This window comes from Cherax quadricarinatus, unplaced genomic scaffold (assembly GCF_038502225.1).
Source record: "Cherax quadricarinatus isolate ZL_2023a unplaced genomic scaffold, ASM3850222v1 Contig1466, whole genome shotgun sequence".
NCBI classification, from domain to species: Eukaryota; Metazoa; Arthropoda; class Malacostraca; order Decapoda; family Parastacidae; genus Cherax; species Cherax quadricarinatus.
In genome coordinates, this window is record NW_027196492.1 from 45,419 (window position 1) to 71,999 (window position 26,581).

General features: G+C 38.9%; 1 protein-coding gene across 1 annotated transcript; it reads left to right on the forward strand.

Moving 5' to 3' along the window:
- The first annotated feature begins 401 nt into the window (after positions 1-401).
- LOC138851664 (piggyBac transposable element-derived protein 3-like) lies at positions 402-26,581 on the forward strand. The gene is made up of 4 exons (XM_070081018.1): positions 402-562; positions 23,968-24,180; positions 24,609-24,906; positions 25,009-26,581. The coding sequence occupies exons 1-4, from the start codon at positions 402-404 to the stop codon at positions 26,413-26,415; spliced, it is 2,079 nt and encodes a 692-aa protein (XP_069937119.1). The 3' UTR covers positions 26,416-26,581.

The window sequence follows — 26,581 nt, forward strand, 5'->3', positions numbered from 1 at the left end:
AGGAGCACTGCAGGAGATATAAGGACCCACAAGGAACACTGCAGGAGAGATAAGGACCCACAAGGAGCACTGCAGGAGATATAAGGACCCTCAAGGCACACTGCCGGAGAGATAAGGACCCACAAGGAGCACTGCAGGAGATATAAGGACCTACAAGGAACACTGCAGGAGAGATAAGGGCCCACAAAAAACGCTGCAACTCACCCCTTCCTTCCCATTATATCTATCCACATGGAACAACTTAAACCCTTGAATATTACACTCAGCAATCATATTTCCTGTTGCAGACCGGATGAAGAATTAAAGGTCTGTAATAAGGTAGATTATCTCTTGGATGTCCAGGGTAACTGCACCACCGGAGAGAAGTTAACCTTCGTTTAAACTCCTTTGATGAAGATGCAATGTCTTACAGCTTAGTTAACAGTAATGATTCTTGTGAGTGTAAAGTTTGTATTATAGATGACGAGTCTCACACAGAATCGATGCAGCTGCTTCATATCTTAACGGATCATCCTCCAACATCAACATCAACAGTGAACTATCTAGTAAACAAAAGTCTCAAGTAAGTGCCAGAGTAAATACTTTATCAGACGTATTCACAGGGATCCCAGGACTTGGAATTATAAACACATATGCAATATAATGTGATCCTTTGTTGACAACGTTTCGCCCACACAGTGGGCTTTTTCAGGTCACAAGCAAATCTACCTGGGTGGAAGGTAGATCATCAGATGCAGCATTCTCAACCTGACCCAACATTCTCAACCTGACTATAAATACTCTCGTACCTTCCACCCAGGTAGATCTGTTTGTGACTTGAAAACGTCCGCTGTGTGGGCGAAACGTTATCAATAAAGGATCACATTATACTGCATATGTGCTTATATTTCCATTGTGTCGGTATTTTATACCATTTATTTCGATCCCAGGACTTACCACTACCGTTGTACACAAGACTGAATTGTCAGCTCATGAACCAGTAGGACGGAAAATCTATACTGTTCCCGTTCACTTATGGAAAACATTTGATAACGAAGTTGACAAACTCTTAAAGTTAAATATCATAGAACCTTCTAAATCAGCTTTCTGTTCAGCAGTTGTCATGGTTAAGAAACCAGACAATTCTTACCGACTGGCTCAAGATTTTCGCTATTAAATGTTATCACTGAATGGGACGTTGAGCCCATACCAGTAATCGATCATGACTTGTATAAATTGTCTAATTCTCTGAATTAGACATCTCAAAAGCGTACCATCAAATGTCATTACACCCAGACTCTAAACCACACACGGCTTTCCCTACTCATAGAGGTATTTGAGGTATTTGAGGAGGTAGATCATGGTAATGAATATGATATTGTGTACATGGACTTCAGTAAGGCTTTTGACAGGGTCCCACATCAGAGACTATTGAGGAAAATTAAAGCACATGGAATAGGAGGAGAAATTTTTTCCTGGATAGAGGCATGGTTGACAAATAGGCAGCAGAGAGTTTGCATAAATGGGGAGAAATCAGAGTGGGGAAGCGTTACGAGCGGTGTTCCACAGGGGTCAATGTTGGGCCCCCTGCTGTTCACAATCTACATAAACGACATAGATGAGGGCATAAAGAGCGACATCGGCAAGTTTGCCGATGACACCAAAATAGGCCGTCGAATTCATTCTGACGAGGACATTCGAGCTCTCCAGGAAGATTTGAATAGACTGATGCAGTGGTCGGAGAAGTGGCAGATGCAGTTTAATATAGACAAATGCAAAGTTCTAAATGTTGGACAGGACAATAACCATGCCACATATAAACTAAATAATGTAGATCTTAATATTACGGATTGCGAAAAAGATTTAGGAGTTCTGGTTAGCAGTAATCTGAAACCAAGACAACAGTGCATAAGTGTTCGCAATAAAGCTAATAGAATCCTTGGCTTCATATCAAGAAGCATAAATAATAGGAGTCCTCAGGTTGTTCTTCAACTCTATACATCCTTGGTTAGGCCTCATTTAGATTATGCTGCACAGTTTTGGTCACCGTATTACAGGATGGATATAAATTCTCTGGAAAATGTACAAAGGAGAATGACAAAGTTGATCCCATGTATCAGAAACCTTCCCTATGAGGATAGACTAAGGGCCCTGAATCTGCACTCTCTAGAAAGACGTAGAATTAGGGGGGATATGATTGAGGTGTATAAATGGAAGACAGGAATAAATAAAGGGGATGTAAATAGTGTGCTGAAAATATCTAGCCTAGACAGGACTCGCAGCAATGGTTTTAAGTTGGAAAAATTCAGATTCAGGAAGGATATAGGAAAGTACTGGTTTGGTAATAGAGTTGTAGATGAGTGGAACAAACTCCCGAGTACAGTTATAGAGGCCACAACGTTGTGTAGATTTAAAAATAGGTTGGATAAATACATGAGTGGATGTGGGTGGGTGTGAGTTGGACCTGATAGCTTGTGCTACCAGGTCGGTTGCCGTGTTCCTCCCTTAAGTCAATGTGACCTGACCTGACTAGGTTGGGTGCATTGGCTTAAGCCGGTAGGAGACTTGGACCTGCCTCGCATGGGCCAGTAGGCCTTCTGCAGTGTTCCTTCGTTCTTATGTTCTTATGTTCTTAATGCAATATGGCACAATGCCTTATGGCTTGGTCACCCCGTGTGCCACGTATATCCGGCTTATGAGAATAGTCCTTTCTGACCTCAAGAATGTTTCAGCGTATTTCGATAATATTTACATCATGACTCATGTCTGGGAGGATCATCTTGCTAAACTGTCGCTGGTTATATAAGGACTAATAGCTCATTGTCTTACAATTAAACCACGTAAGTGTTTTCTTGGATATTTGAAGGCACAATTCCTTGGGTTTATTATTTCTGACAATAACAAGACGAAAGCAGTTCTACGAAGCTCCTTCCCAACTACAAGTAAATTGCTAAGAAGTTTCCTTGGGTCAGTAAATTTCTATACAATTTTTGTACATAATTTAAAAGGTCTGACTTCGATTCTCACAGACTATTTAAAAAAGAATGTAAAAGAACCTCTTGTGTGTTCAGAAGAGGCTGATGAAAGCTTCGAACAAATTAGAAGAATATTTTCCAACTCTCCTGTTCTAAAACAACCAGATATTAATAAAGTCTTTTGTCTCAGAACAGATGCCAACCATTCATTACTCGGGACTGTTCTACTACAGTATTATGATGAGATTCACTTCCCTATATCTTCCACCAATAAGAAGCTTCTGCCGAGGGAAGAAAGATACTCCACTGTGGATAAGGAAAGTTATACATTTTTATGGGGTATAAGTAGGTTCAAATACTACTTATACGGAAAACCCTTTGTGCTTGAAACAGATCACAAACCACTGATGTACCTGGGAAACTTCAAAGCTTCAAATAGCTGACTCTTAAGATGGGCTTTGGCTATCCAGTCCTATAAGTTTAAAGTTGTATATATATATATATATATCTGGCTAATAAAACCACTTCTCAGATTGGCTGAACCGAGAGTGTACATAGCACTTTTCCCTCTGTAAATTAACTTACTGCCTCCGACCATAAGTTTTGGAAAGGGGATATTGTAAGGGAAAAGCCCTTAAAAAGTGGGGCTTATGGTTGTTCAGACACCCAGGAACCATCAGCGTGTTACTGCCCGCACTACCATCTAGCGGGCTGAGGCTAAACTTCAGTTCCTCAGGTCTGATTTGCTTTAATTTCTACTCCTGGTAGTATTAACCTTACCTGATGTGGGTTGAACTTTGTGAACCACTTCACCTTCACTCTTCTTCTGATCAGGTAGGTTGATCTACCAGGAATATTTCTGTTCATTGTTACTGATTTACCTGGTTACCAGTAATGACATTGAAGTGGAACACCACACTTTGTCTTTCTTCAATATTAAACTTATTTAACAATTATATAACCAGTGTTAGTTTCTTGATTATCAGCTCTGCTGCTGACCTGGTTAACCAGGGTAGACACTAGTTAATTGGAGCGAGATCTCTGTCTACAGGACGTAGTGGAACATTACGACTCCTCACCTCTGAAATCTAAATTGTGGTGCTACAACCAAGTAGTGGCAGGATTTTCAGAACATAGGACGAACTCCGCCACCCAGGATAACCAACACCATTTATTCTAAAACATCATCCTGGGAATAAGATACTCATGTCCCAACATCCTACTGGGACCACAGCCTCCAATTTTTATTTGATATATTTTTAATTAAAATCCTCAGAAAATTATCATAATTATTATCCAATAAGTTATTCATCAGTTAGTTTTCCATTCTCTTCTTCAGGAGGAAGACGTGTCCATGACAATGTTAACACAGAAGACCAGTACAGTAACACAGAAGACCAGTACAGTAACACAGAAGAACGGTACAGTAACACAGAAGAACGGTACAGTAACACAGAAGAACGGTACAGTAACACAGAAGACCAGTACAGTAACACAGAAGACCAGTACAGTAACACAGAAGACCAGTACAGTAACACAGAAGAACGGTACAGTAACACAGAAGAACGGTACAGTAACACAGAAGACCAGTACAGTAACACAGAAGAACGGTACAGTAACACAGAAGAACGGTACAGTAACACAGAAGACCAGTACAGTAACACAGAAGACCAGTACAGTAACACAGAAGACCAGTACAGTAACACAGAAGAACGGTACAGTAACACAGAAGACCAGTACAGTAACACAGAAGACCAGTACAGTAACACAGAAGACCAGTACAGTAACACAGAAGAACGGTACAGTAACACAGAAGACCAGTACAGTAACACAGAAGATCAGTACAGTAACACAGAAGAACAGCATAGTAACACAGAAGACCAGTACAGTAACACAGAAGAACAGTACAATAACACAGAAGAACAGTACAATAACACAGAAGACCAGTACAGTAACACAGAAGAACAGTACAATAACACAGAAGAACAGTACAATAACACAGAAGACAAGTACAGTAACACAGAAGAACAGTACAATAACACAGAAGAACAGTACAATAACACAGAAGACCAGTACAGTAACACAGAAGAACAGCATAGTAACACAGAAGAACAGTACAGTAACACAGAAGACCAGTACAGTAACACAGAAGACCAGTACAGTAACACAGAAGACCAGTACAGTAACACAGAAGACCAGTACAGTAACACAGAAGACCAATACATTAACACAGAAGACCAGTACAGTAATACAGAAGACCAATACATTAACACAGAAGACCAGTACAGTAACACAGAAGACCAGTACAGTAACACAGAAGACCAGTACAGTAATACAGAAGATCAATACATTAACACAGAAGACCAGTACAGTAACACACAAGACCAGTACAGAAACACACAAGACCAGTACAGTAACACAGAAGACCAGTACAGTAACACAGAAGAACGGGCACAGTACAGTAACACAGAAGGACGGGCACAATACAGTAACACAGAAGTCCAGTACAGTAACAGAGAAGACCAGTACAGCAACACAGAAGACCAGTACAGTAACAGAGAAGGCCAGTCCGTAACAGAGAAGGCCAGTACAGTAACAGAGAAGGCCAGTACAGTAACAGAGAAGGACAGTACAGTAACAGAGAAGGCCAGTACAGTAACAGGGAAGGCCAGTACAGTAACAGAGAAGGCCAGTACAGTAACAGAGAAGGCCAGTACAGTAACAGAGAAGACCAGTACAGCAACACAGAAGAACGGATACAGTAACAGAGAAGGCCAGTACAGTAACAGAGAAGGCCAGTACAGTAACAGAGAAGGCCAGCACAGTAACAGAGAAGGCCAGTACAGTAACAGAGAAGGGCAGTACAGTAACAGAGAATGCCAGTACAGTAACAGAGAAGGCCAGTACAGTAACAGAGAAGGCCAGCACAGTAACAGAGAAGGCCAGTACAGTAACAGAGAAGGCCAGTACAGTAACAGAGAAGGCCAGTACAGTAACAGAGAATGCCAGTACAGTAACAGAGAAGGCCAGTACAGTAAAGAGAAGGCCAGTACAGTAACAGAGAATGCCAGTACAGTAACAGAGAAGGCCAGTACAGTAACAGAGAAGGGCAGTACAGTAACAGAGAATGCCAGTACAGTAACAGAGAAGGCCAGTATAGTAACAGAGAAGACCAGTACAGTTTACCTGGAGTTTACCTGGAGAGAGTTCCGGGGGTCAACGCCCCCGCGGCCCGGTCTGTGACCAGGCCTCCTGGTGGATCAGAGCCTGATCAACCAGGCTGTTGCTGCTGGCTGCACGCAAACCTACGTACGAGCCACAGCCCGGCTGGTCAGGAACCGACTTTAGGTGCTTGTCCAGTGCCAGCTTGAAGACTGCCAGGGGTCTGTTGGTAATCCCCCTTATGTATGCTGGGAGGCAGTTGAACAGTCTCGGGCCCCTGACACTTATTGTATGGTCTCTTAACGTGCTAGTGACACCCCTGCTTTTCATTGGGGGGATGTTGCATCGTCTGCCAAGTCTTTTACTTTCGTAGTGAGTGATTTTCGTGTGCAAGTTCGGTACTAGTCCCTCTAGGATTTTCCAGGTGTATATAATCATGTATCTCTCCCGCCTGCGTTCCAGGGAATACAGGTTTAGGAACCTCAAGCGCTCCCAGTAATTGAGGTGTTTTATTTCCGTTATGCGCGCCGTGAAGGTTCTCTGCACATTTTCTAGGTCAGCAATTTCACCTGCCTTGAAAGGTGCTGTTAGTGTGCAGCAATATTCCAGCCTAGATAAAACAAGTGACCTGAAGAGTGTCATCATGGGCTTGGCCTCCCTAGTTTTGAAGGTTCTCATTATCCATCCTGTCATTTTTCTAGCAGATGCGATTGATACAATGTTAAGGTCCTTGAAGGTGAGATCCTCCGACGTGATCACTCCCAGGTCTTTGACGTTGGTGTTTCGCTCTATTTTGTGGCCAGAATTTGCAACACAGAACTGGTACAATATAGTAACAGAGAAGGCCAAGATAGTAACAGAGAAGACCAGTATAGTGACAGAGAAGACCAGTACAGTAACACAGAAGATCAGTACAGTAACACAGAAGAAGTGGTGCAGTACAGTAACACAGAAGAAGTGGTGCAGTACAGTAACACAGAAGAAGTGGTGCAGTACAGTAACACAGAAGAAGTGGTGCAGTACAGTAACACAGAAGTGGTACAGTACTCAGTGGTCAGTCGTCACAGTACTCAGTGGTCAGTCGTCACGTGAGGTCACAGACCCTGAGCTGCTTTGGGGATTAGTGTGGACGGTTACAAAGCATGGCTTGCTTCTGCAGTGTTTTAAAAATTGAGGTTGGAGAGTTGAAGGAGGAGGTCTTGCTTCTCCAGGAGGAGATTAGGAGGCTGAAGGTCCACCTCAATGGGTATGGGAGAGAGTGTGAGGTGGCTGGAGTTGTGGGGAATGAGGCTTCTAGCAGTGAGGTGCAGTCTGTCTTTCGCTGTGAGGAGGCTGTAGTTGGGGAGGTAGCAACGGCTACCAGCAGTGAGGTGCAGTCCAGCACCTGCTACAAGTGGCGAGTGGTTCACAGTAATGGAAGGCGCATCAGACTAAGGAAAGTTAAGAGTGAAGATCTGAAGGTAGGAAATCGCTTCTCTGTTCTTCAGGATGAATGTACTTCAGTGGCCAGTGAAGGTAAGGGTACTACTGCCCCTGCTAATGGAGGTAAGCGCATTCTTGTGGTTGGTGACTCTCAGGTAAGATATATTGACCGTGCTTTTTGTAATAGGAATAAGAAGATGAGAGATAGAGTGTGCTTCCCTGGAGCTGGTGTTGGGGACATTGTCAACAGGCTGGATAATATCATGTCAGGTAATGGGAACAAGCCCATTATCTGTCTCAGTGCTGGTGGAAATGATATTGGGAAGGGTAGGAGAGAAGAGCTGCTAGATAAGTACAGGTCAGCTATAGATTTCATTAAGTCTAAGGGAGGGATCCCAATCATATGTAGCATCTTGCCTAGAAGGGGAGTAGGAAATGAATGGTTGTCTAGGGCAATTGGTGTAAATTGCTGGCTAGACAGATACTGCAAGGAACTTGCAATCCCATTCATTGACAACTGGAACAACTTTTATGGCAAACATGATATGTATGCAAGGGATGGGGTACATCTCTCTGGGGCTGGGGTGGTAGCACTTGCAGACTCGATTGAGAAGGCCATTGGTGAAATGCCTATGATTTTAAACTCATGGAAGATAGAGGTATGGGTGTGTGTGGGAAACAAGCAGGTTGCAACACTTGGGTTGGAAACAGTAAATGTATAAAAGGCATTCAGCATGAAGTTATCAATAAAGACAATAGATCAGGTCAGCAAACAAAGGGGGACAGCAGAGGGCAGCAAGGGACTAGCTCCCTTAAGGTTTACTATACTAATAGCAGGAGTGTAAGAAATAAGATAGATGAGCTAAGATTAATTGCAAGTGCAGGAAACATAGATATTATTGCTATAACAGAGACCTGGCTCAATCTGAAAGATAGAGAGATGCCCTCTGAATGTCATATACAAGGCTATAAATTATTCCACACTGACAGGGTCAACAGGAAAGGTGGTGGAGTAGCGATGTATGTCAGAGACAATTTAAATTGTTGTGTTAGACAAGATATTAAATTAGAAGCGTCAGCCACTGAATCTGTTTGGTTACAGCTTCTCGAGGGCCGAGAAAAACTAATTTTGGGTGTGATTTACAGGGCCCCAAATCTTGATAGGGAGTGCAGTAAACTTCTATGGGACGAAATTCGTAAGGCATCTACATACGAAAATGTTGTGCTAATGGGAGATTTCAACTATAGACAGATTGACTGGAGCAATTTGACAGGAAATTTAGAGTCAGGTGACTTTCTTGATACGATCCAGGATTGTTTTTTAAAACAGTTTGTGACAGAGCCAACTAGGGGAAATAACCTCCTTGACTTGGTTCTTGCCAGTAGGGAAACACTAATTAATAATCTTGAGGTTAATGATGAGCTTGGGGAAAGTGATCACAAATCACTCAGTTTTAATATATCATGGAATTCCCCTAATAATGGCAGTCAAGTCTCCGTCCCTGACTTTCGCTTGGCTGATTTCATAGGACTGAAAAATTACTTAGGTGGGCTGAACTGGAATGACCTGACTAAGGGTCAGGTAGGTGGTGATGGTTGCCGATATGATGCTTTCCAGGGCATAGTTCTAGCTGCTCAGTCAAATTATGTTCCAAATAGGGAAATCAGATCAAACAAAAATGATCCTAAATGGATGAACAATAGATTAAAATATCTGATTGGTCAAAAGAGAGGCATATATAGGCAAATCAAAAGAGGAGAGGGGCAATTGAGAAATCGATATATTCAGTTAAAGAGAGAAATAAAAAAGGGAATTAGAAAAGCAAAAAGAGATTATGAGGTTAAAGTTGCAAGAGAATCGAAGACTAACCCAAAAGGATTCTTTCAGGTATACAGAAGTAAGATCAGGGACAAGATAGGCCCACTCAAAAGTCCCTCGGGTCAGCTCACTGACAGTGATAAGGAAATGTGTAGAATTTTTAACACATACTTCCTCTCAGTTTTTACACAGGAGGATACCAGCGATATTCCAGTAACGATAAATTATGTAGAACAGGACGATAATAAACTGTGCACTATTAGGGTCACAAGTGACATGGTCCTTAGGCAAATAGATAAATTAAAACCTAACAAATCCCCAGGCCCTGATGAACTGTATGTAAGGGTTCTAAAGGAATGTAAAGAGGAGCTTAGCACACCTTTGGCTAATCTTTTCAACATATCACTACAAACTGGCATGGTGCCAGATAAGTGGAAAATGGCAAATGTGATACCTATTTTCAAAACAGGTGACAGGTCCTTTGCTTCGAACTATAGACCAATAAGCCTAACCTCCATAGTGGGAAAATTTATGGAATCAATAATTGCCGAGGCAGTTCGTAGCCACCTTGAAAAGCATAAATTAATCAACGAATCTCAGCATGGTTTTACAAAGGGGCGTTCCTGCCTTACGAATTTATTAACTTTTTTCACTAAGGTATTTGAGGAGGTAGATCATGGTAATGAATATGATATTGTGTATATGGACTTCAGTAAGGCTTTTGACAGGGTCCCACATCAGAGACTATTGAGGAAAATTAAAGCACATGGAATAGGAGGAGAGATTTTTTCCTGGATAGAGGCATGGTTGACAAATAGGCAGCAGAGAGTTTGCATAAATGGGGAGAAATCAGAGTGGGGAAGTGTCACGAGCGGTGTTCCACAGGGGTCAGTGTTGGGCCCCCTGCTGTTCACAATCTACATAAACGACATAGATGAGGGCATAAAGAGCGACATCGGCAAGTTTGCCGATGACACCAAAATAGGCCGTCGAATTCATTCTGACGAGGACATTCGAGCACTCCAGGAAGATTTGAATAGACTGATGCAGTGGTCGGAGAAGTGGCAGATGCAGTTTAATATAGAAAAATGCAAAGTTCTAAATGTTGGACAGGACAATAACCATGCCACATATAAACTAAATAATGTAGATCTTAATATTACGGATTGCGAAAAAGATTTAGGAGTTCTGGTTAGCAGTAATCTGAAACCAAGACAACAGTGCATAAGTGTTCGCAATAAAGCTAATAGAATCCTTGGCTTCATATCAAGAAGCATAAATAATAGGAGTCCTCAGGTTGTTCTTCAACTCTATACATCCTTGGTTAGGCCTCATTTAGATTATGCTGCACAGTTTTGGTCACCGTATTACAGAATGGATATAAATTCTCTGGAAAATGTACAAAGGAGGATGACAAAGTTGATCCCATGTATCAGAAACCTTCCCTATGAGGATAGACTAAGGGCCCTGAAACTGCACTCTCTAGAAAGACGTAGAATTAGGGGGGATATGATTGAGGTGTATAAATGGAAGACAGGAATAAATAAAGGGGATGTAAATAGTGTGCTGAAAATATCTAGCCTAGACAGGACTCGCAGCAATGGTTTTAAGTTGGAAAAATTCAGATTCAGGAAGGATATAGGAAAGTACTGGTTTGGTAATAGAGTTGTGGATGAGTGGAACAAACTCCCAAGTACCGTTATAGAGGCCAGAACGTTGTGTAGCTTTAAAAATAGGTTGGATAAATACATGAGTAGATGTGGGTGGGTGTGAGTTAGACCTGATAGCTTGTGCTACCAGGTCGGTTGCCGTGTTCCTCCCTTAAGTCAATGTGACCTGACCTGACTAGGTTGGGTGCATTGGCTAAGCCGGTGGAGACTTGGACCTGCCTCGCATGGGCCAGTAGGCCTTCTGCAGTGTTCCATCGTTCTTATGTTCTTATGTTCTTATGTACAGTAGCAGAGAAGAGGAGTATAGTAACAGAGAAGACCAGTACAGTAACACAGAAGAATGGGTACAGTAGAGTAACAGAGAAGACCAGTACAGTAACACAGAAGAATGGGTACAGTAGAGTAACAGAGAAGACCAGTACAGTAACAGAGAAGACCAGTACAGTAACAGAGAAGACCAGTTCAGTAACAGGGAAGACCAGTACAGCAACAGAGAAGACCAGTACTGTAACAGAGAAGACCAGTACAGTAACAGAGAAGACCAGTACTGTAACAGAGAAGACCAGTACAGTAACAGTGGATGGTATCACTATGACCCCGCCTCCGCCTGCTTCACCTCACCTCACTACAGTATATAAGCCACGTCTACGGCCCTATGCTGTACATGCTACAAGATTGATGTACTGAACACATCGACTCCAGGTTGAGGGACTGATTACCTCATTCTCCTCCTCTCCTTACGCCTTCCTCTTTGTATTGGACTGATGAAGCCACTGTGTGGCGAAACGTTTCCTGAATAAAGATTCCCATATGCTGCATAAGTGTCTCAATCTTCAACTTGTCGGTTTTTCAAACCATTCATCACAACTGTCAGACTCTGCAGCATCATGGGATCTTGTTACAAAGAATTTTTCAACACTTGTTCAACCTTTGGACGAAGACCTACTTCGACTAGTGGATGGTACCACTATGACCCCGCCTCCACCTGCTTCACGTCACCTCACTACAGTATATAAGCCACGTCTACGGCCCTATGCTGTACATTCTACAAGATTGATGGACTGAACTCATCGACTCCAGGTTGAGGGACTGATTAACTCATTCTCCTCCTCTCCTTACGCCTTCCTCTTTGTATTGGACTGATGAAGCCACTGTGTGGCGAAACGTTTCCTGAATAAAGATTCCCATATGCTGCATAAGTGTCTCAATCTTCAACATGCGTACATGTGTTCAGTGAGGCGGGTGTCGAGGTTTCTTGCTGTTTCACCTACGTAAATCTTGTCACAGCCTCCACAGGGAATAGTGTAAACTCCTGCATTGACTGGTTCGTGGTGCTTGGATTGTGTCCTGGTTAGATCCCTTATTGAAGTGCTAGAAGCGATGGCGACTCTGGTGTTAGCTTGTGTAAGTACTTTTGAGACGTTCAGTGCATGTATTGTTTGTAATGGCTTGATAAAGCTCCTGGAGAGCGAAACGTTGCCACAATAAATGTCACATTAGTTGCACTTGTGTCCTTTTACTTTACATATTGTCGGTAATTCTACCAACTTTATTACAACCTGTAACTGATTATTTAGAGAGGAAAATTGTAATTGCATTATTGTATGTGTGAGGAATCATGATAACTTTTTGTGTTCTGAAGATGATTTACTATTCAATTAAAATTGTTAAGGAAGATGTAGAGTGGACATGTATAAAAGATTTTGTGCTTAGTATGTATTCATTTTTTTGTACTGGAATACTGGCATGCAGGAATGTGTACCCTAATTTATGATGCTGCTATAACGGTGTCTGTATATATATATATATATATGTATATATATATATATATATTTATATATATATATATGTATATATACATATATATATATATATATATATATATATATATATATATATATATATATATATATATATATATATATATATATATATATATACGTATATATATATGTATATATACATATATATATATATATATATATATATATATATATATATATATATATATATATATATATATATGTATATATATATATATATATATATATATATATATATATATATATATATATATATATATATATATATATATATATATATATATATATATATATATATATATATATATATATATATATATATATATATATATATATATGTATATATATATATACATATATATATATATATATATATATATATATATATATATATATATATATATATATATATATATATATATATATATATATATATATATATATATATATACATATCTATATATATATGTATATATACATATATATATATATATATATATATATATATATATATATATATATATATATATATATATATATATATATATATATATATATATATATATATATATCTATATATATATATATATATATATATATATATATATATATATATATATATATATATATATATATATATATATATATATATATATATATATATATATATATATATATATATATAAATATATATATATATATATATATACATATATATGTATATATATATGTATATATATATATATTATATATATATATATATATATATATATATATATATATATATATATATATATATATATATATATATATATATATATATATATATTATATATATATATATATATATAATTATTATCACACTGGCCGATTCCCACCAAGGCAGGGTGGCCCGAAAAAGAAAAACTTTCACCATCATTCACTCCATCACTGTCTTGCCAGAAGGGTGCTTTACACTACAGTTTTTAAACTGCAACATTAACACCCCTCCTTCAGAGTGCAGGCACTGTACTTCCCATCTCCAGGACTCAAGTCCGGCCTGCCGGTTTCCCTGAACCCCTTCATAAATGTTACTTTGCTCACACTCCAACAGCACGTCAAGTATTAAAAACCATTTGTCTCCATTCACTCCTATCAAACACGCTCACGCATGCCTGCTGGAAGTCCAAGCCCCTCGCACACAAAACCTTCTTTACCCCCTCCCTCCAACCTTTCCTAGGCCGACCCCTACCCCGCCTTCCTTCCACTACAGACTGATACACTCTTGAAGTTATTCTGTTTCGCTCCATTCTCTCCACATGTCCGAACCACCTCAACAACCCTTCCTCAGCCCTCTGGACAAGAGTTTTGGTAATCCCGCACCTCCTCCTAACTTCCAAACTACGAATTCTCTGCATTATATTCACACCACACATTGCTCTCAGACATGACATCTCCACTGCCTCCAGCCTTCTCCTAGCTGCAACATTCATCACCCATGCTTCACACCCATATAAGAGTGTTGGTAAAACTATACTCTCATACATTCCCCTCTTTGCCTCCAAGGACAAAGTTCTTTGTCTCCACAGACTCCTAAGTGCACCACTCACCCTTTTCCCCTCATCAATTCTATGATTCACCTCATCTTTCATAGACTCATCCGCTGACACGTCCACTCCCAAATATCTGAATACGTTCACCTCCTCCATACTCTCTCCCTCCAATCTGATATCCAATCTTTCATCACCTAATCTTTTTGTTATCCTCATAACCTTACTCTTTCTTGTATTCACTTTCAATTTTCTTCTTTTGCACACCCTACCAAATTCATCCACCAATCTCTGCAACTTCTCTTCAGAATCTCCCAAGAGCACAGTGTCATCAGCAAAGAGCAACTGTGACAACTCCCACTTTATGTGTGATTCTTTATCTTTTAACTCCACGCCTCTTGCCAAGACTCTCGCATTTACTTCTCTTACAACCCCATCTATAAATATATTAAACAACCACGGTGACATCACACATCCTTGTCTAAGGCCTACTTTTACTGGGAAATAATTTCCCTCTTTCCTACATACTCTAACTTGAGCCTCACTATCCTCGTAAAAACTCTTCACTTGTTTCATTAACCTACCTCCTACACCATACACCTGCAACATCTGCCACATTGCCCCCCTATCCACCCTGTCATACGCCTTTTCCAAATCCATAAATGCCACAAAGACCTCTTTAGCCTTATCTAAATACTGTTCACTTATATGTTTCACTGTAAACACCTGGTCCACACACCCTCTACCTTTCCTAAAGCCTCCTTGTTCATCTGCTATCCTATTCTCCGTCTTACTCTTAATTCTTTCAATAATAACTCTACCATACACTTTGCCAGGTATACTCAACAGACTTATCCCCCTATAATTTTTGCACTCTCTTTTATCCCCTTTGCCTTCATACAAAGGAACTATACATGCTCTCTGCCAATCCCTAGGTACCTTACCCTCTTCCATACATTTATTAAATAATTGCACCAACCACTCCAAAACTATATCCCCACCTGCTTTTAACATTTCTATCTTTATCCCATCAATCCCGGCTGCCTTACCCCCTTTCATTTTACCTACTGCCTCACGAACTTCCCCCACACTCACAACTGGCTCTTCCTCACTCCTACAAGATGTTGTTCCTCCTTGCCCTATACACGAAATCACAGCTTCTCTATCTTCATCAACATTTAACAATTCCTCAAAATATTCCCTCCATCTTCCCAATACCTCTAACTCTCCATTTAATAACTCTCCTCTCCTATTTTTAACTGACAAATCCATTTGTTCTCTAGGCTTTCTTAACTTGTTAATCTCACTCCAAAACTTTTTCTTATTTTCAGCAAAATTTGTTGATAACATCTCACCCACTCTCTCATTTGCTCTCTTTTTACATTGCTTCACTACTCTCTTAACCTCTCTCTTTTTCTCCATATACTCTTCCCTCCTTGCATCACTTCTACTTTGTAAAAACTTCTCATATGCTAACTTTTTCTCCCTTACTACTCTCTTCACATCATCATTCCACCAATCGCTCCTCTTCCCTCCCGCACCCAGTTTCCTGTAACCACAAACTTCTGCTGAACACTCTAACACTACATTTTTAAACCTACCCCATACCTCTTCGACCCCATTACCTATGCTCTCATTAGCCCATCTATCCTCCAATAGCTGTTTATATCTTACCCTAACTGCCTCCTCTTTTAGTTTATGAACCTTCACCTCTCTCTTCCCTGATGCTTCTATTCTCCTTGTATCCCATCTACCTTTTACTCTCAGTGTAGCTACAACTAGAAAGTGATCTGATATATTTGTGGCCCCTCTATAAACATGTACATCCTGAAGTCTACTCAACAGTCTTTTATCTACCAATACATAATCCAACAAACTACTGTCATTTCGCCCTACATCATATCTTGTATACTTATTTATCCTCTTTTTCTTAAAATATGTATTACCTATAACTAAACCCTTTTCTATACAAAGTTCAATCAAAGAGCTCCCATTATCATTTACACCTGGCACCCCAAACTTACCTACCACACCCTCTCTAAAAGTTTCTCCTACTTTAGCATTCAGGTCCCCTACCACAATTACTCTCTCACTTGGTTCAAAGGCTCCTATACATTCACTTAACATCTCCCAAAATCTCTCTCTCTCCTCTGCATTCCTCTCTTCTCCAGGTGCATACACGCTTATTATGACCCACTTCTCGCATCCAACCTTTACTTTAATCCACATAATTCTTGAATTTACACATTCATATTCTCTTTTCTCCTTCCATAACTGATCATTCAACATTACTGCTACCCCTTCCTTTGCTCTAACTCTCTCAGATACTCCAGATTTAATCCCATTTATTTCCCCCCACCGAAACTCCCCTACCCCCTTCAGCTTTGTTTCGCTTAGGGCCAGGACATCCAACTTCTTTTCATTCATAACATCAGCAATCATCTGTTTCTTGTCATCCGCACTACATCCACGCACATTTAAGCATCCCAGTTTTATAGTAAATGTCTACAGGAGAAGGGGTTACTATATATATATATATATATATATATATATATATATATATATATATATATATATATATATATATATATATATATATATATATATATATATATATATATATATCTGTCGTGCCGAATATTTAAAACTGGTCAATTAGCAAGAACTCATTTAAAATTAAGTCCTTTCTAAAATTTTCTCTTATACGTTTAAAGATATATATTTTTCATTAATGTTAATGTAAAATTTTATGATTTTGCACTAAAAGAATCTTAGAAAACTTACCTAACCTTATTATAACAAGAGTAATTTATTTTAGCCTAACCCAACTAAATATATTTTAGATTTGTTTACAATAATTTAATAGTAAGCAAACACAGTGAAACATATTTTTTTCGTTAGGTTAAGAATGATTTTGGCGAAATTATTGCATACACAAATTTTCGCTTGTCCTATATGGCAAGATGAGCGTTGCTATTTAAGCCAAGATCGCAAGTTCTGCCTATTCGGCACGACATATATATATATATATACATACATACATATATATATATATATATATATATATATGTATATATATATATATATATATATATATATATATATATATATATATATATATATATATATATATATATATATATATATATATATATATATATAAGTAGTCATAATTTCTACAGAGCGGTGTATCCGGTTTAGGGCCTTCTACAGAGCGGTGTATCCGGTTTAGGGCCTTCCACTGAGCGGTGTATCCGGTCTAGGACCTTCTTCTGAGGCATCCCCTTTTCACACCTAGGTGTTACTTCCGGTTTTGACCTTGACCTCGCCCTCGAGACTACCTCACCCTTGACCCCCCCAACCAATACCCCCGCCCACGACCCCCCCTTCGCGACCCCCCCTTCGCGACCCCCCCGTCGCGCCGCGCGCTCGCCCGCGCCCTTCGCGACCCCCGCGCGCGCCCGCCCGCGCCCTTCGCGACCCCCGCCCGCGCCTTCTGCTGCGCCTTCTGCAGCGTCGTCCGGATCGCCCCCGCGTCTCGAATTTTTTTCCGATTTTTTTCGAATTTTTTTTGAATTTCATTTTCTTGTGCTCTCCATCTCTTCGGATCAAATTTTTAAGGTTCCCCCTCCCACTTTCACCCCCCAATCCCAAAAATTTCTCAATATTACAAGTTTTTTGGATTCCCCCCTATGGGGGTTTTCGAAATTCTTATGATCTCCTCGGATCAAATTTTCTCGATAATACAAGTTTTTGGATTCCCCCCTATGGGGTTTTCGAAATTCTCCATCTCCTTGGATCAAGGTTTTTTGGATTGTCCCTCCTTCCACCCCCACCCCCCCAATCCCAAAAATTTCTCAATATTACCAAGTTTTTGGATTCCCCCCTATGGGGGTTTCGAAATTCTCCAATTCCTCGGATCAAGTTTTTGGATTCCCCCCCTATGGGGTTTTCGAAATTCTTATGATCTCCTTGGATCAAATTTTTGGATCCCCCTATGGGGTTTCGAAATTCTCCAATTCCTCGGATCAAGTTTTTTGAATCCCCCCTCTGGGGGTAAGCATGCTTACTACAGGTCTAAACAAGTCAAATGACCTAAGAAGGGTGTTTACTCGGCGGTCAGTGACGTCACACATACAAGCTGAATCTTGTCGACCCTTTTAGTTCATTAAAGTTAATAAGGGGACACTCACCTTCTGACAGTGACGTCACGCGATGACCGCGCACACACAAGCTGAAACTTGTCGACTTCCCCCTATGACAGTGACGTCACACATACAGGCTGAATCTTGTCGATCCTTTTAGTTCATTAAAGTTAATAAGGGGATATAGTACCTACATCATAGCGAAAACATTTTCACTCTTAACCCAAATTTTTCATCATCAGAAAGTCGCATTTTTTCGTTAATACCCACAATTTATTTACAAAATACAACACAACATTATCACAAAAAACTAACTCAAACTAACCCAAAGTTAATAAGGGGACACAGTACATCAGAAAAAGTCACAAAAACTAACTCAAACACTTTTACTTTGAACATCACCAAAACACTCTCATAAATCATTTGAATACTCACATAAACACCTTTGAACACTTTCAAAACACTCTTGAACACCTTCAAAAACACCTTTGAACATTTTCAATCAACACTGAAACACTTCCAAAAAACACTATTTGAGTACTCCCAATTACACCACTGAATACTACTAAAACACCGCTGAATTCAATCAAAACACCCTTCAACACCTTCAAAACACCTTTGAACATCTTCAAAGCACTCTCATAAACATTTGAACACACTCAAAACACCTTTGAATAACCTCAAAACACCTTTGAACACCTTCAAAACACCCTTGAACACCTTCAAAACACCCTTGATCACCTTCAAAACACTCTTGAACACACTCAAAACACCTTTGAACACCTTTGAACATTTCCAAAACACTATTTGAGTACTCCCAATTACACCACTGAATACTACTAAAACACGCTGAATTCAATCAAAACACCCTTGATCACCTTCAAAAAACAACATTTGAACACACTCAAAACACCTTTGAACACCTTCGAACATTTCCAAAACACTATTTGAGTACTCCCAAATAAGATTTGACATCTCTAATTTATCTGCACTTACACTTTTCATTAAATTACAACTCATCCCTCAGTCTCCAGACTAGGCATTTTCTCGTTTTAGCTAATTTCATCAGAAAGTCACAACAACAACAACCCACAACACCCACAACCCACAATTTTTTCTCGTTTCAACTAATTTCATCAGAAAAGGCACAACACCCCACATCACCCACATCCCACAATTTTTTCTCGTTTCAACTAATTTCATTAGAAAAGCCACAACACCCACAACCCACAATTTTTTTTCGTTTTAACCCCTTTTAGTTCATTAAAGTTAATAAGGGGACACAGTACATCAGAAAGTCACAACAACAACAACCCACAACCCACAACATCCCACAACCCACAATTTTTTCTCGTTTTAACCCTTTTAGTTCATTAAAATTAATAAGGGGGCACAGTACATCAGAAAGTCACAACAACAACAACCCACAACACCCACAACCCACAATTTTTTCTCGTTTCAACTTATTTCATCAGAAAAGTCACAACACCCCACATCACCCACATCCCACAATTTTTTTTTCTCATTTTAACCCTTTTTAGTTCATTAAAGTTAATAAGGGGACACAGTACATCAGAAAAAGTCACAACAACAACTTATAACCACTTTTCAGCATCTCTAATTCGACTACATTACCCACAACCCACATCAATTACCAATTTATTCACATGTTTTTTCCCCCTTCTTTTTACTGAATCTTAAAAGTAATACACATTCCTCCCTACAGTACTAAAATTCTAATAAAATCCTCTCCATACCCATCTCCTTGTATCCACATAAATTAATATTATACTCGCATCAACTACCCAACTATTGCGACATGTTTCAACACCCTCCATTCTTTTCCAATATATCATAACTTTTCATTTCTATAATTTCTTTTTAAAATATTCACACATTACCTTTATATTCAGTAAAATCTCCCCATATTTCTAATTACAACCCTCCCCATACACCTCGCCATCTCACCCGCATTTTTCTTCACATCCACTCACCCATCTCCCAACACACCTCTTCAGAACACACAAAAAATCACATTTCACATCCACAAATGCATCTCAAATCCACTAAAATCACTATAATCAAGATATTCACAAAACTCTATGACCACCTAACACACACACACACACACACACACACACACACACACACACACACACACACACACACACACCTAACCTAACCTAACCTATCCTAACCTAACCTAACCTAGCCTAACCTAACCTAACCGAACCTATCCTAACCTAACCTAACCTAACCTAACCTAACCTATCCTAACCTAACCTAACCTAACCTAACCTATCCTAACCTAACCGAACCTACCCTAACCTAACCTAACCTAACCTTACCTATCCTAACCTAACCTAACCTAACCTAACATACCCTAACCTAACTTATCCTAACCTAACCTAACCTAACCTATCCTAACCTAACCTAACCTAACCTATCTTATCCTAACCTAACCTAACCTAACCTAACCTATCCTAACCTAACCTAACCTAACCTAACCTTACCTAACCTAACCTAACCTAACCTAACCTAACCTAACCTAACCTAACATTACCTAACCTAACCTAACCTAACCTATCCTAACCTAACCTAACCTAACCTAACCTTACCTAACCTATCCTAACCTAACCTAACCTAACCTAACCTAACCTAAAATATATTGGAACACTTCCAAAATACATTAGAGTACTCCAGAATTACTTTGAACGACTCCATTTTTGGATATTTCCAAATTAGTTTTGAAAACTTTATCGTAAAATCGAACATTATTTTCTTGTTGGTAAACACACCCATGGTAGAAATATTTACTCGATTTCCGAATAGAAACACTTTCCTCGCTCTGAGAGACTCATTGAGCTTATATGGGCCGCCCCTTCCCCCGACGCCACTGTGTAATGCGATTCACACCCAAGGTAGAAAATCACACGCTCTTCTCCTTACCGAACACCTGCGTCAACTCAGGTCAGTCAGACGGCATGTAATGCGATTCACACCCAAGGTAGAAAATCACACGGCCATCTCCTTATCCTACACCTGGGTCAACTCAGGACAGACAGACGGCATGTAATGCGGTTCACACCCAAGGTAGAAATATTTACTCGATTTCCGAATAGAAACACTTTCCTCGCTCTGAGAGACTCATTGAGCTTATATGGGCCACCCCTTCCCCCCTGACGCCACTGTGTAATGCGATTCACACCCAAGGTAGAAAAATCACACCTGGGTCAACACAGATCAGTCAGCCGCCACCCTAAAGTAACTAATTTCGATGAGGCAGTCCCGCTCCCACATTAACTGCGTCCCCTTATTGAACTAAAAGTATTATATATCTTGAAAACCCATTAACACTTACAGTGTACAAGTAACCTTTCTATGGTAAACACCCTTTTTAGTTCATTCAACTTAATGGGAGGAAGCTTTTAGTTCATTTTAAAATAATAAGGGGAAGATGTTGAACTTGACAACATACACATCTGCTGACGTTGATATATTTCGTTATCCATCAAGGATTATCATTGCCGGTTATTCGAATAGCGGCAAATCTTATTTCGCATCAAAATTAATAAAGTTATACCATGAGAAATTTCATAACATTATAATATGCGGGGTGACATCACATCCCTTAGAACAAGATTCAGAGATATCTCATAAATTAACATTAAGTAAAGATATTATTGACCCGCAGAATGTCATTGCATCATCTGATGAAAATACAATACATTATTGTTGATGATCTATTTTTAAAAGCTGGTAACAGTGAAATTATTCTCGAATGTTTTACTAAAGGTAGACATCATAATATAAGCATTATTCTGATTACTCAAAATATATTTCACGGAGGACGATATAGTCGTACCATGGCTTTAAACGCCACGCATTTTGCTTTATTTAAAATGAGGGATCTTGGACAAGTAGAGATTCTGGGGCGACAAGTGTTCGGAAAAAATAAGGAATTTGTAAATATATATAAATCTGCTATAAAACGATCACCCTTTGGTTATTTTTTCATAGACCTTGCATTAAATACACCAGAAGCATTACAGTTGCGAACCAATGTGTTACGTCAGGATTCCTACGAAATTGTATACCAATGGAGCGAGCAAAATTAATTGAAAAGGTTTATAGAGATCCTGGTTCTGCGGGATCATTCTCTGGTGTAAACAGTTTATATACAGCTGTAAAAAAGATTGATCCGTCCATAACCTTGAAAGAGGTCAGAAATTTCTTAAATTCAGAAAGATCATATACTTTATACGTTCTTAAACCTAAGAAGTTTCCTCGTAGAAAAATAATTGCTCCCAAACCCAGAGTGATATTAACCTGTGATTTGGGTGATATGTCTAAATTATCCAGATATAATGATGGATATAAATACATTCTCGTGTGTATCGATGTTTTTTCAAGATATTTACAAGCAGTACTCATGAAAAAGAAAGACGGACCGAGCACTTTACATGCATTACAAAACATATTGCAGAATGAAAAGGCGAAGAATATATCGAGATTATTTACAGATAAAGGCAGGGAGTTTCTAAATAAACAGGTACAGAATTATCTCCAGAGTAAGCATATAAAGTTATATCATGTATTTTCGAAAGAAACAAAAGCTTCCATTGCAGAGAGAGGCTTGCAAACGTTGAAACGTAAATTATACAAGTATATGACAAGTGCCAATACATTTAATTATTCAAAAGTGTTAAATGATTTAGTAGATGCGTATAATTCAACTCCACACTCGGGGATTGGCGGTAAAACCCCATTGCAAGTCCATGGTGTTACGACATTGAATGATATAAGGAATCAGTTTCGGATAAATTATAAAAATGGAAGATCCAATAAGAAATGAATCAGTAAGAAATTGGCTGTTGGAGACACAACAAGAGTGACTCTTAGCAGATCATCCGCGTTTAACCGAGGGTTTCACACACAAAATACAGAGGAAATATTTAAAATATATAGAATTAATAATTCTCAACCTATAACAACATATCATTTGAAAGATTTGAAAGGTGAAAAGATTAAAGGAACATTTTATCGCGAAGAATTGAACCCAGTCATACCACCTCCAGAATATATTATCGACAGAGTATTGAAACGAAAAAAAATTGGTGGAATTACGCATTATTTGGTATCTAATAAAGGTTATGATTCCACTTTTAATTCGTGGGTCAAAGAAGGAGATTTGTTGAAGGTACAATGAAAAAATCATTATTAGAAAAATTTAAAGAATTAATTACATTACTTAATAGTCTCCCAGGCAATCAACGGAAAAGTTTATTACAACCGTTTAAGAAAACACACATAAGTTGTATCAGTGAGATTTTCAAGAATTTGATTAAGAATAAAATACCATTAGACCCTAAAATATTTAACCCTTTACCGGGCGGTGCCTCAATAATGAGGCACCAAAAGCATGGTTTTCATGGCGCCATAGACACAAAGCATATGCTCCCAGAGACTTCTCGCCTCAATCCAGCCAATCACACACCTTCTGGGCGGAGCTTGAAGGTGGCGTCACTCGGGTACTGTCCTCTGCTATTGGCTGGGAGCTCCTTGAGTGTTCAGTACTGCTTGACTTGTTGAAGGAGCAGCATTTCGACCCTCACTCTCCTGATATTTCACCAATTTACACCACTCCAGAATGTCAGTAAGTTTCTGAATGTGTTTCCAGTGCATTATTGAATGTTTGAACTTCATTTTGAGATGTAAATGAATTGCCTGAGGCATTGAGAAGTAACAAATAAATGCACTTGAAGTTTTGTTTACCTTTTTGGTATCAATATTGAGGCCCGGCCTGACAATGGTAGATTATCACTTACTGTTTTTGTGTCAATATTGAGGCTCAGCCTGACAATGGTGATAAGAAATGGGCCAATGAAGGTATCATATATCATGGATTAACAGATCATAATTAGACCGTCTTTGTCACTGATAGCTAACAATTGCATGCTGAATCAAATTCATTGAAATATGAGTAATTTTACCTTGTAAATTTATGATATTTGCTCATATAGAATGCTCATTTTGTGTTTTCTGTTCATTTCAATTGAACACAAGTGTGTTTTATGGATCAAGGGCTCAAAGAAGAAGGGATTACATCGTGCCAGAGTTACATGATGACAGTGACCCTAATGAGGAAGTGGATTCTGGAGATGATTATGAGCCACAGGCAAATGATGCTTCTTCAAGTGAAGATGAACATGAAAATTTGTCTAAGAGAAGTGGGCAAGTTAATGTAAAACGAAGAAATGTACGAAAACAAGCAGTTAAAGATGATGAGGTTGAGGTAGATGAAACAACTGTCAACAACACTAATGCCACCTGGAGCAAACTTGACATAACAAATACTCCATTACCTGACTACAAACATGAGGTACCAACACATATCAAGGAACCATTTCAATATTTTGGTCAATTATTTACTGCAGAAATGTAAGAAAGCCTTGTATTTAACACAAACTTGTATGCAACACAGAAAGATGTTAATACTAACTTCAACACCACTAGTGAAGAGCTTATGCAATTTGTTGGAATTCTGATATTCATGAGTATGGACACCCTGCCCTCTTTAGAAGATTACTGGTCCCATAATCATTGTCATCCTGATATTACAACTGTTATGACATCTAAAAGGTTTAGGTCACTAAGGACAGCTATTCATATAAATGATAATACCAAGGCAACAGCTGACAGGTTCCATAAAGTAAGACCACTGTTTGAAGGTCTAAGAAAAGCATGCCTAACAGTTCCAGGTACACCAAAGCAATCAGTTGATGAGGTAATGGTAGGATATAAGGGAACAAGAGCAGGAAATCTCAGGCAATATATCAGGACCAAGCCTGATAAATGGGGGTTTAAACTATTTTGCCGGGCCAGCGATGATGGATTTATACATGACATAATGATGTATCAAGGTCAAACAACATTTGATTATCACAGTGTTAGTCTAACAGAGGAGGAGAAGAAAATGCCTATAAGTTCCAAGGTTGTTATTTGCCTTGCAAAGACTATGGACCACACAAAGACCAGTGCAATTTATGCAGATAACTTCTTTACCAGTTTGCCTCTAGTGAAATATCTGCATACTACATTCAATTGCAGGTACACAGGCACTGCAAGGGACAGCAGAATTGGAAAACCACCACTTATGTCTGTCAATGACATGGAAAAAACAAAGGTGAAAAGGAGTGCTATGGATTACTGTTCATTGGATAGTGTCCTTGCTGTACGTTGGAAAGACAGTAAGATTGTTACTTTACTGACTAATGATATTGGTATCAACCCAGTGACAAAGATAAAGAGGTACAGCAAGGAGCTCAAACAAAAGGTGAAAGTTGACTGTCCTGCAGTGATAAAGAATTATAATGCCCATATGGGGGGCATAGATAAGAATGATATGTTGGTGCATCTCTACAAGTCTCCACTCAAAGCAAAACGCTGGTACATGAGGCTCTTTGGATATGTCATTGATCTTTGTTGTGTCAATGGCTGGTTGTTGTACAGGCGTGAATGTGGTGTTTTGAAAGAGAAATACATGAACCTCAAGGAATTTCGGTTTTCCATCTCCAATTCTGCAAGAAAGTCAACCAATGGAATCCCAAGGAGCCTGATATCTCCAAGTTGTTCAACTTCACGGTCTTCTTCAAGGTCTTCTTCAGTTGATGACATTCCCAATCGGCATAGAAAAAGGTCTAATGATACAATATTTGATGAAACACAAAAACACTGGCGAGTTTCTGCAAAGAGGCTTTCATGTAAACATTGCAACACCAAGAGCAAGAGGACCTACTCTTCCTTTGCTTGTTCCTTCTGCAAGGTTAATTTATGTCTAAATTCAATGAGGAATTGTTTCCTGGAATTCCATAGGCAACAACATGCTTAAATTCCTCTGATAATATTTTTGTAACATTTTTTTCAATTTTTTTATAAAATGTCAATTACTAAAAATGTCTTAAATTTATTGAAATCAAGTTTCTGTGCCTTTTGTTTACCCAAGTTGTTTATGAATAAACCTTAAAAGTAAATTTATGCCTTTAATTATCAGTTAT

Bases quoted from the DNA above. Each gene is read 5' to 3' on its own strand.
- LOC138851664 (XM_070081018.1), top strand. From the start codon at position 402: ATGTCTTACAGCTTAGTTAACAGTAATGATTCTTGTGAGTGTAAAGTT. The intron at 563-23,967 runs GTAAGTGCCAGA...ATGGCGCCATAG, and splicing joins CTAGTAAACAAAAGTCTCAA to ACACAAAGCATATGCTCCCA. The intron at 24,181-24,608 runs GTAAGTTTCTGA...TTATGGATCAAG, and splicing joins TACACCACTCCAGAATGTCA to GGCTCAAAGAAGAAGGGATT.